This window comes from Zophobas morio, unplaced genomic scaffold (genome assembly GCF_036711695.1).
Source record: "Zophobas morio isolate AGI-343-1 ecotype UQ-CSIRO unplaced genomic scaffold, CSIRO_AGI_Zmor_V1 ptg000314l, whole genome shotgun sequence".
In the NCBI taxonomy this organism is placed as follows: Eukaryota; Metazoa; Arthropoda; class Insecta; order Coleoptera; family Tenebrionidae; genus Zophobas; species Zophobas morio.
Window position 1 is genome coordinate 198,329 of NW_026972418.1, and position 11,962 is coordinate 210,290.

Consider the following 11,962-nt stretch of genomic DNA (forward strand, 5'->3'; position numbering starts at 1 on the left):
AACTCGGCCTTAAAGCACATTTATTTGCAAATACACCAAAATAAAAATAATATAATATTGAATATCTGAATAATGTTTATTATACTTGAATTTTCAAAATTAATAGTGTCTTTGCACCAATTTAATTTTTATAAACGTCCACGAGTAATAGGTATTACATGAAACCTATTTGTTAAGGCAACGTTAATGTGTTATGTTTATAAAATTAACGTTGTCCTACTTGATTACCTCTCGTCTACAATTCCTAGTGGGAGTTGCAAAGTTTACATAGATGGTAACTCTTTGCTAATACTTACTACTATAGATGGAATAACTCTTGTGCTATGGTTAATAAAAACACTCATAAACATTTATTTAACTAGGGCTCTAATGTTTAAATTCTATTTAATTTTTTTAAATATTACTACATTTTTTTTGTTTAATGATTAGTTTAAGCTAAATTAAGAACGACAAGGTCACTTTGATACAGAAGTACTTTTAAAAAGCTACTAAATTCTATTAGAGGCTCCATAAATTTATTCAGCTAAAACTTGAAAAGTCGTAATGTTGATAAAAATTCGTGTAAAAAAGGATTGATATTTTCTCATTAAAGCAAAGGATTTATAAGCTTTATTATAGAAAGGGCTTAAAAAAGTGTTTCATGGCTTTCTTTAACGACTTAATTTAACTATGATATCTAGAGTAGTTGTAGGTATTTAACTTTCATTAACCTATAAAAACAAACTACATTTGATATTACTATTTCACTGCACTAAAAATTAGTTAATATAGAATCAAATCATTATTCCTTAAACTCTACCGTAAGCGGAAAGGAGAATATAGGCTAATCTAAAAGTAGAGGTAATACTTCCAAATTAAAGTTAAAAAAGGGTACAACTCTACTTTTAAGAATATGGTTGATTGGCTAGTAACCTAACTTTTATTGATTATTATCTACAACAACAAAAAAACAATCTGTAAGAATGTCCAAGGTATGTACAGTTCCGGGTTCTCTTGAATCGGCCAGCGAAGTTGTAGTGTTTTGTAAAGAGCTTAAGATACATTCCCAAAAGAGACTGGGCTACCTTGATAGAAAAACATTTTGTATATGTCTGGAGTCTTTGCAAGGACTTTCCCTCCTGCAAAGTAAGCTTGTAAGTAAACTTTAAAGATTTTCTGAACGTATTCCCTTTTAGTACATATGTTAGAAGTGGAGGAAGTTCAAGTAGACCATAACAAAAAAATATACAACTTAAGAGATTTCGCTGGTGACGAAATATTTAGTATCACTGTGATATTTGGAAAACGACTTGAATTGAAGGTAAATTCAAATAAACTTTGAGAAAGTTATTATTTTTAATAAATTTTAGTACTTAACCTTAGTCTTTGAAGATAAAGAGGTTTTTGAAAAGTGGTTGTTCATAGAGAAAATATTAAAATTCAAAGATGAGAGAAACTTGGGGCGTTTAGGGAACGTGCCGGACGAAGCTTTTTATTTTCATGATCCTTACGTTTTGAAACAGTATCTAACAAATTACATAGTTAAAAATATTAAATATTATTAATTTGTATATATAAAAAATAATATTATTTTATTAAATTGTTAAACTATAGGATATTATACCTACGTTTTACCCATATTGCGCAAGGAAGAAAAACTGTACACCTTGAAGACATTCGCCTTCTTTTACAAAGAGTAGGCTTTCCAACTTCGAGGTCGAATCTTTTAAAAATTTTTGAAGAGGTAACAGTTATCGATTAATATCTACATTGATTTATTTTTAAAAAACTATAGAAAAAGAAAGAAGAAACTGGGGGCATCACTTTTAAAACTTTTTTATTACTTTATCATGAATTGCTACAATCGGGAACTAAAGAAATTCTTACTTTATTCAACATATATAAAATTAAGAAGGGAGATAAACTTGTTATTTCTCGTGAACAATTCATAACGTTTCTAATCAGGGAGCAACAGGCACTTTTACTACATACAAAATAAGTTAGACCAATTTAATGAATACTATCTGTTCTTTTTCATAAAATTAATAGAAAACTTGCTCTTTATTTCCAGTTTAGTTAGTTAAACCAATTTTTTAAGGAAGTTGACTTGGTTAAGGACACTGACAGAATTTACTTCTTAATGTCGACATTTTCATCTATGAGGTGATTTTTCAAGACACTTATAGATTCATAAATAACGTTTATATATATATATATATATATCAAATATTGTACAACTGGCTTTTAGTATTTTAGAATCAATTATATCTTTTATTATAATAATATTTGGATAAACTACTTGCAGTTGGCAAAACGCCATAACTTCGACAAAACTTCATGTTTTTATAGCTAGCGTCTTATTCATTATTATTATAAGGAGATAAGGTTTTTTAAAATAAGAACTTTAATATTAATTTTACATTTTAAAAAAAAATAATAATTTAGGACAATACTTCCGAGTATTTTCGTAGTTGTCAACGCTGGTTTAAAACATTTTTCCTAATATTAAAACTAGCTTTTCTTCTTTACTAGTTTTGACTTTTTACTTTTATAATATTTCTCTCCTTAAACTGACACAAAAACAAGAAGGTTTAATTAATTATAAAAGTAATAAGTCAATCGTTGTCACAAACGGGGTAATATTTACCAATTTAATAAATTGTCTGTAAAGTTTAGCTTATTTATATTATAATAAAAGTGCTGTTCCTTAATATTATTATTAGTAGCTTCTGAATTTAAATATCAAAGTCAAGTTAACAAAAAAGTAAATGGTACGATTATGATAAAAAAGTGCTCTGTAAAGTTAGTAAACATTACTTATTTTAAATTATTTTAAACCATCTTGAAGTTATGTATATGATTAGTTACTGAGTTTGAATTTTTCAACGGCTGTGTTTATTCAAAGCTTGGTATATTCCATTTAACAAAACTCACTACGAATTTAAAAAACTGCACTTTATTAGATATTTATTATATAAATGAAAACAGTGAGTGGAGAAAAGCCATTACTGTAATTTTTATATAAAAAATCGGGTTAGCATATTACTAAAGAACTTCATAATTGTTTTACTATCTGTAAAAACGTTTTTTTTGTTAAAAAAGGTCTAAAATTAGTTTTAAAAATTATTTTTCAGTTAATGAATGTTACTATGAAAACTATGGTTATTTTCCTTCTACTAATTTTTCTGTTGATTTAACAGTTTTATCTTATAAATATCTAATAGTGAGAACTGCGACTGGAATCTCGACTCATTTACAAAATACTTATTGAGTTCGCAAAACGATTGGTTTCATTGGAGTGCTCTAGACGTGTATCAAAACATGACGCTGCCAATAACTGATTACTTCATATCTACTTCCTACAATACGTAGTAACCTAATATATTTTTCCCGTTTGCTACTCGTTGTTACTATATTTTATGGTTATATATTTACAATCATTTACTGTTATCTTTTAATAAAAACGCAGTAAGTCTAATTTGTTGCCGTCCTCTCATTTAGTTTTTTAAAGTTTCAAGTCTTTTTTCCACCTCCGAAAAATATGCACTTTTTTCAGTGGAATTTTTTTTTAATTGGAAGCTCGTATACCACTTTATTATTAACCTCTTCATACTTCACTTCGTATACTTCCATCAAAAACATTTATAAAAATATTAGGGAGCACAAAAATCTAATACGGCCAAAAAAATATATTTTCCTAATATGCGTTACCAGTGTAATATTATAACAAAAATCTTAGTATATATGACCAAGTCTTTTTATAGTATGAATAAGTTATTAACCTTTTGACTTGTGCCGTAATAACTTTTTTCTAGCGCTTAAAAAAATATTTGCCAGAAAATAGAATAATTTATTAGAATTTGTATCCAACTTTCATTTATAATAATATTTATGTTCTCAGGTCTAATGCGTTTAAAAATATACTTAAGAGTAAGAATATTAGACAAAGAAAAAAGTAATTGTATCTAAAAACGTCTTTCCCAGCATTACTATAAGGGACAACCTTGGAAATTAGCATAGCGCTAACAATATGAGCTGCATTTAAAATAAATTTAGAGCTTATCTTCTACTAGAAAAAATTTAACGATAATTTTGAAATGAACTCATATATATATTAATATATTACTACTTCATCGCATAGCTTTATATATAACATTAAAGTTGTTTAGATCGCTTTCGAAAGTGCATAACAAAATCTTTGCTATGACTTTCGCGTGCACTATTTTTATGCCAGTTAAAACTTCCTCTAACACCTTACTTGCATGTTTCTTTATGGTTTATAATTTAACTTTTAGAGTAAGTAGGGGCCTTATTTGTACCTTCAGTAATATAATTTTATGCATATTAAAATTTATTATAAGTTTTGATTGGGATTTAATGCGAACTAATTTAAACTACGTTAAGATATTTTCCGAGAATTCAAGGTTCCAAGGAAACTACTTTAGAAGGCATCATAAATGTGCTAAAAGATGGTTGTCGTTGCATCAAAAGTAATTATTTGCATATAAGAAGGTTTCTGTTAAAATTTTGGCCTCGGTTTCTGTACATATTGTGCGTTTTTATGAATCCAATAATATATTAAGGTCCTGGAGTGAAAAATTTGTTTATAACTTTTCTATACTCGCAGTTGAGTGCTGGGATGGCCACTCCTGCCCCATCGTTAGAACAAAACGGCATCCAGGTGCTTGGAGCACTTTTCGGGATGTTGTTTCCACCATTCAGCGTTATGCCTTCGCTGCCTCCGACTTTCCGCTGATCCTCTCCATCGAGAATCATTGTAGCGAACTCGAACAAAATTTAATGGCTCGAATTCTATTGGAATTTTTTGCCGATTCAATACATCTCGATGCTACCTTTTCGACTACGTGGACTTCATTGTCTCCATTAGATTTAAAGGGGAAAATAATCATAAAAGTTGTGTGACATTATACTTATATAATTTATGTGAACTAGCTAGGTTGAAGTAGTTTAAAAGGTGCTTTAGCTTTATATTTACATCTTATATTCTATCACAATACTACTAAGAGCCTAACGAGACTTACGATAACAATGATTTACTTTTAAAGAGTATTAATCTTAATGGTATCAATATAGTACTTTAATATATCCAGTTGTAATATAATTAGTGTTATAGGTTGGTTTCGACTTTCCCTGAACACTTATCCTATTTGATCTTTTAAAACGAAATCATTAAACTATAATTATTACTCAAGAACTTTAAAATAAATGATAATGAGCACTGGAAAGCTCCTACTTTAAACGATGTATTTGGACGTATTTATAAAGAAGGGGAACTTTCTCTCTTTGATGCAGCTACTGCAATGGTTTGTTTGAATTATTTATAATAGACTCACAATTTTTATGAAATACAAGTTAAATCAATATATTTAAATAGATTTCTATATTATTAACATTATTAAAGAAATTATAAAATATATAAAATGATATATATTTTTTATGTATAAAGGCACACTTGCATTATCAAACTTCTATACTCCCCTATTTATTTTTTTATCTTATTTCAAGATTGTATAATTGTTTCTTTTGCAATTAGTACCAGTTTTATTATTAATTTAGTATGAAAAGTTCTACTGCGTGTTAACCAAAACAGAATTTATTATTATCCAACTTGAACGTGATGACAACCAAGAAGACAGTGAAAGTATTTATACCCATGAACGTAACGAAGAACATTTTACGCAATGGTTTTCTATTTTAATTGGACCTCATATACTTATTTTAAAAAAAAGAAAACTTGCTCTTGCTATCTTTGTGAATATTAGTATATAAATATTTTATGAAAGTTAGCTTTACAACTGCAAGTTATACCTTTTATCGACAAGTTTAAACAAAATTCTTATTTTTTGCCTTTACTAACACTAATGAATATATAGTTGGTATCATCCCAACGTGGATCGCCAAGAGGCTTCTACTCTTGCAGAGGCAAGAGGTGTGTGTGGTGCCTTCTTGGTAAGACCGCGTGATTGCCAGGGCGAGCCCTATGCACTGACGTATTGGTAAAAATTCCCTATTTTTTTTTGTTCTTTTTCATTTCGACCAGTGGTTATTAGCAGTCTTGGTAAAATTATGAACTTATTGTAAATTAAATTTTTTTTAGGGACCGCTTTACCAAACATTTAAAAATATATTATGATGTTAACAAAAAGGTGTATTTTATAGCCGAAAAAGAAAAATTTAGTTCAGTTATTGAGTTGATAGCAGTAAGTTTATCTATTCTAATAGTTATCTAACAATATTTTTAGTTATTAACTTGATTTTAACTAGTACTATCAGGATAACAACATATTCGCTGAGGATGCTCAAACTTGCAGGCTTTCAATACCAATTGTTTGTGTGAGTAATTACTGTTCCTCTCCATATTTTATTAAAACTATTAATGTATTTTTTTCCCGAAAAGAACCCTTTTAAAAATGTAATATTTGAAGAAAATTCACCATCTGGTTGGTTTTTAGAATCATCTGAACTTGGAAAAGTAATAATACTTATTATAAAATTTTATTATTTTAATGTTATCATTTTATAAAGATCCTCAATCAGAGCCGGTTGGATGGAAGTTTTTTAGTCAGCTATGATCAACTAACGGAACATTTTACATTATCTTTTAGGTCCTCATATTATTCCTTTTTTCATAGAAATAGCGAGAAATTAAGAGATGAGGGTTGAACATTCATTAAGTTAAGTGAGTAGGTAACACGAGAGTGAGGTTCGGTAGTTTGAGGTTTAAAGGTAACACAAGAAGGCACTTGCCTTCGTTAGTTTTTATTAAAAATTTTTTGTAATCTACTCTTTTAAAAACAGAAAATTTCTAGACTCTATCGAACAAATAAAAAATTTTTAATTACTACTTAAGACATGTTTTTTATAAGTGGGTGCACGAAATAAAATGGTTAATTTACGGGATACTGATGTAATTTTGCATTTAAAAGTATTTAACTGCTTCTATAATATTAAAAATATAATTGCACTAATTAAGCTGTAATAATTGTTTCATAAGGAAATACTAATGCTGTAATTGTTTTACATTAAGCGTTATCGTTTTCTTAATGAAACTAATTATTATGAAACTCTTTTTTTACTATTTTATAAAAACGAAAATAACTAATTTGCCATAACATACCAAATATATATAGAAAGACCCTATATTTTAAAGTGTAGAAGCAATTGCTGTACATTTATTTACTTCTCAAATAAAGAACTGAATTAAATGGTAATTAAAATAAATAAGCACGTATTATGTATGTAAAATATGGAATTTAGAGTAAAATTACTAGAGAAACAATAATTAATATACTGATGGTTGCGGACAATAAACACTGTTTAAGTAAATATTTGATGCGTAAATAAGTCTCCTTTTTTCAAAGAAAAGCCTTGTATATTAGTATAATAAGGAAAACTTGAAAAAGAAGTGTCACTAATTATTTTAAAAAGACCTTAGAGCTTTTATTTTTTGTAATATTATTATCAATCAAAAGAAGCGGAAAGGAAATTAAACGCTGTCGACTAGCTATTGAAGGCCGGATGGTCCACGTGGAAAAAAGTTTTCAAAAGTTTGAAACTCTGGAAGCCCTTTTGTGCTTCTATAAAGAGCATTCCATATATAACCGTACCAAGTTATGTCACCTTCTTACAGAAGAGGTCCTTTCATTGTTGTGTATATTCGCCATATCATTAAATGGTATAAGAGTTATTATGTAACCTGAAAATTCTATTTTTTATATTTAAAATTATTACTTTACTATACTATAACCAAAGGAGATCGCTCGACAACAACTACCTAACAGCAATCTTTACTTATCTGTTTACCCCCAATTGCAAAATGAAACAAATGAAACTCAAGTTAGTACCTTTATAAAACACTAGTAGTTATAAAAATGTATTGGCCTCAACCATCAAAAGAACTTTAATAATCACGTGGCCATCTTTCATTATGAACCGCAAGGACCAGACGAATTACGGCTTATTAAGGTATCCTTTTGTACCCATTTTGAAAGTGTAGAGATTACGTACGCATAAAGGATGTCCCCGTCGCTGTGGTGAAAAAGAATACCAATGGCATGTGGGAAGGGCGCCAGTTGGGACAAACAGGGCTCTTCCCAAGTTACTGCGTCGACCTTCTCGTGTGTTATTATCATTAAAAATGCTCCAAAGTATTTAATGCAATCCTTGGCTTATGTAGGATACTGAAGCTTTGCAGATCCCGGAACTGTCCAGAGAGCGACGGTTTGTCTTTTCCTTAGAAAGTTTGAAATCTGTTGGTACTTATTATAACTCTTAATCAATATTATTATTTCTGTTTACATTTAATTACCCTCTTGTAGAAAAAATTAGCGCCTATGAACTTCAGCTCTCTTTTTCTAATCCGAAATTAGAGGTTTTTCTTTCTACTCGGTTTGTTCTAGCAAGCACCCGTAACAGAAAATTGGTATAGCTTTATACATATACATAATTTTAACTTTAAAATGTATTATAAAAATATATTCAAGGAATTTAATTTTAGGTCTATTAGGGATGAAAGCCATTTTATACTTAGTTAACTTTAAAGTTGCTTATTTGAAAAATTATAATATCATAGGATTTTAAATAAAATCAATTGTATATTATAACTAATTGATATATAATTGATATATACTTTTAATGTAAACTATATAGAGTAATAATTATGAAAAGTATATTTGAAATTTTATATCAAAAAATAGCTGGCAAACGATTGGTTGGAAGCATTTTCGACCATTCATGCTCGGAAACCTTCAGAACTGGTTCCAAGGGAAGAGCACAACGCGTTATCCTCGTCGCTGGAAAAACTTATGGGCTCCTCAAGGCTACTCTCCACCGACAAAATTTTGGGTTCGCCACGTGGAGATCACCTATTTTCTCTTTTAGTATAATATGAGAGAAGATCTACGCTTAATGTACCATAATAATATTAGACGTTCAGCATTTTGACACTATTCTGCTTCCCGAACACAAGGCTGTTAGAAGCATCCACTTGGACCCCGAAGAACTTGTCTCTTATAATATAGATCGCACGGTGTACGTTTATCCTTCAGGTGGGATATATAATGTTAAAACTTGTTTATAAGTTTATAAAGTATTATAAGTAAGGCTTCATTATATTTTGTGTTATAATCATATATATTTTATTAGCGTTGCGTATCAACTATTCAAACTTTAATCCCGTTCCGTTTTGGAATTGTGGGATTCAGTATGTTGCTATGAATTATCATCTTTCCGGTACATGTCTTTTCTTGGTTAGTTATTTCATTGTTGATTGTATCTCTAAAGATACTTTTATGCAACTCTACAGAGGAAAGTTTCGCGATAATGGGAATTGCGGGTATATTGAGGTTAACAAAATAATAATGATATAATTATAAATAAATAAGTTACGTGCTGAAACCGCATTTCATGCGAAACCGCTGCCCTCCGAAACTGCTACGATCCAATAAACTTGGCGAACCCTCGCAGCTTCCCCAACCTTTTATCTTAGAAATTGAGGTAAACGACCAACCACTAGAGTTTAAAGAGTGATACTGGATTTATACAATTGCATCAAGTTTTTGTATGAAAACCACGTGGTGAACGAGCGATTTGATTGTCTCAAAAAGTTTATTCAAGTGGAAGTTTTTGGGCCCGCCGGAATAAATCATAAGAAAACTATTGATATCTACAGGGATGTACTACACCATAGCCCTCTATTTGCCCCCTGCAAAATATCTTTTAAGGCAATTTCCTGTTCTTCTTATTCTATTATTCTTGCCTAATATTTATTTGTACTTTCATATATTAATAATTTTTTTATAAATAATACACTAATAAAATAAGTATTTATATGTATCAAGTTACTTATTTTGCAGTATATATTATTATTAAAAAGGTAATTGCTCCCGAATCCACAATATTAAGACTCTCTGTTTATTCGATTAATTCCTTTGGCGGGGCCACATTTATAGGCCAGTCGTCCTTGCCGCTAACCTGCATTAGTAAAGGTCTTTTATTATTATTATTATTATTATTATTATTATTATTATTATTATTATTATTATTATTATTATTATTATTAATGCTGTGCTTATATTATTAAGGATACAGGTCTGTTCGATTGGCGGACGCCTATGGACGCATGCTTCTAGTTTCGTGCTTACTGGTGAAAATAGTCATTAAAATGTTGCCTCACTCTCACCGGAGCGCTAATATCAGCGCAGATAAAGACTTTCTAGTAAACGCACTTTCAATATTTTTTTTGTTGATGTTAATGAAATTAGTTGTAGCAATAATTTTAAAATTATTAAATAATTATATTTTTAGGTTCCTGACGAATTCGATCCGGAAAAAAGGTACCTTCTCTAAATTCTGGATTTTTTGTATATTACTTCTAACCACTTGTTAAACTTTTATTACTAAAACAGAATAATAATACAAGTTTTATTATATTAATATATACAATTAAAAAAAAATATTAAAAAGTAACAAATAATAACAGTTAACAAACTTTCAAAACAAAATTAATATTATACATTATGTTAACTGGCTGTTTTATAATACACATTTGCACTAGTATTTCAAACCCGCCAACAAAGTAAAGTTGTTACTTTAAAAATAATTTAGTAAATCTTCAACGCCTTCAATTTTTTTATACACTTTGTGGGCCACTAAAACTTTTTAAACAAAAAATATTTTCTCTGTAAATATTACTATTTAGTATCCACATGTTTATGTTATTATTGGTTTTTATTAATAAAAATATACATATATTATTAAATTAGTTATTACACGGTATAATTGTCCAAAATTTTGTTACTATAATAGTTAACTATCTATTTTATTAAATCTATAAGCTTATATTTAATATTTATTTGTGTTTATAAAACTGTAGCTTGATGATATTGCTGATTACATAAATTTATATCATTTTCCATCTGATTTAATTTCTAACTTCTAGATACGTAGTACCGTATAGCTTTATCAATTTTAACGTTATAATAAAAATATAGCTTCATAATATTAGTTCTAAGTACATGTCAATTAATAAAGAAAACAATTTTTAATTATTAAAAAGAGTTGAACTAAATTAAATATTTAAGACTTCTACGGAATTTATAAAATAAATATTATTTTTATACAACGACTGTTAAAACTTTTTAATAAAACTCCATCGCGTGCGAAAGACAGACAGCTCTTAAGAAAAGCGAAGGAAGTCAAGAAGAAGTGCAACACCAGCCTGCCCTCGCGCCCTTCACTGGTCATCTCTTCGAACTGAAGACCACATTTACCCCGCAGAACTGTGACCACTGCAAAAAAATAATCTGGACAAAGTCTAAGCATCTCAGTTGTTACAAGTGTAAAGCAATTCTCCATGAAAAGTGCTCAAACTTATATTATTATACTTGCATGCTTACTCAATCGCTTGATTAAACTAATAGTAATATTCTTAAACTTTATTGTGTCCTTCTGAAATTTTCTGCTTTCATTATTATTATTTTAAACCTGCTTACCAGGCACCATTCATTATAGAAAAAGTAATACAAATTATTTGTATAAATACCGGGTAATAAATATTATTTTTTTAAACCTGCTTATCAGGCACCATTCATTTAAAGAAAAAGTAATACATAAATTAATTGTATAAATACCGGGTAATACATATATCCTATTAGGTGTTAATGTATCATTACTATCCTTTTAATTTCGTGTAATAAACTTGTTAGTTTTAGGAGCTTCCTTGCCACTTTTTGAACTCACTAATATTCGAAATTTGTATTTCTTATAGTGTTCATTTTCAGTGCCTTAATGCGAAATTTTCGATTATCTGAAGCGCTTTTGCTTAAAAAGTAGATACATGGTTTTAGTAGAACTTTTTTATGGAGTGCCAGGTGTAGCTGGGATCCAAAATATTTAAATAAATACGCGGTTTACATACTTGTATCTTTGACTTTTTCATTTTGCCTTATTTTCATTGGTGATA

The 11,962-nt window shown here is 29.0% G+C and overlaps 1 protein-coding gene and 1 long non-coding RNA gene across 2 annotated transcripts; both read left to right on the plus strand.

The window, feature by feature from the left end:
* Positions 1 to 998: 998 nt before the first annotated feature.
* LOC135119885 (uncharacterized) lies at positions 999 to 1,481 on the plus strand. Its single transcript, XR_010278399.1, has 3 exons — positions 999 to 1,125; positions 1,176 to 1,300; positions 1,350 to 1,481. It is a non-coding gene; the product is annotated as an uncharacterized LOC135119885 (long non-coding RNA).
* Positions 1,482 to 5,235: 3,754 nt separating this feature from the next.
* On the plus strand, positions 5,236 to 11,339 carry LOC135119897 (1-phosphatidylinositol 4,5-bisphosphate phosphodiesterase gamma-1-like). The gene is made up of 23 exons (XM_064044278.1): positions 5,236 to 5,303; positions 5,557 to 5,684; positions 5,874 to 5,996; positions 6,098 to 6,200; positions 6,265 to 6,333; positions 6,398 to 6,472; positions 6,526 to 6,605; positions 7,473 to 7,635; positions 7,753 to 7,836; positions 7,897 to 7,965; positions 8,016 to 8,117; positions 8,177 to 8,255; positions 8,319 to 8,422; positions 8,697 to 8,844; positions 8,928 to 9,047; positions 9,145 to 9,231; positions 9,283 to 9,334; positions 9,384 to 9,495; positions 9,555 to 9,722; positions 9,875 to 9,986; positions 10,083 to 10,216; positions 10,306 to 10,334; positions 11,170 to 11,339. Exons 1-23 carry the CDS (start codon positions 5,301 to 5,303, stop codon positions 11,255 to 11,257), a joined length of 2,232 nt encoding a protein of 743 aa, XP_063900348.1. The 5' UTR covers positions 5,236 to 5,300; the 3' UTR covers positions 11,258 to 11,339.
* The last annotated feature ends 623 nt before the right edge of the window (positions 11,340 to 11,962 follow it).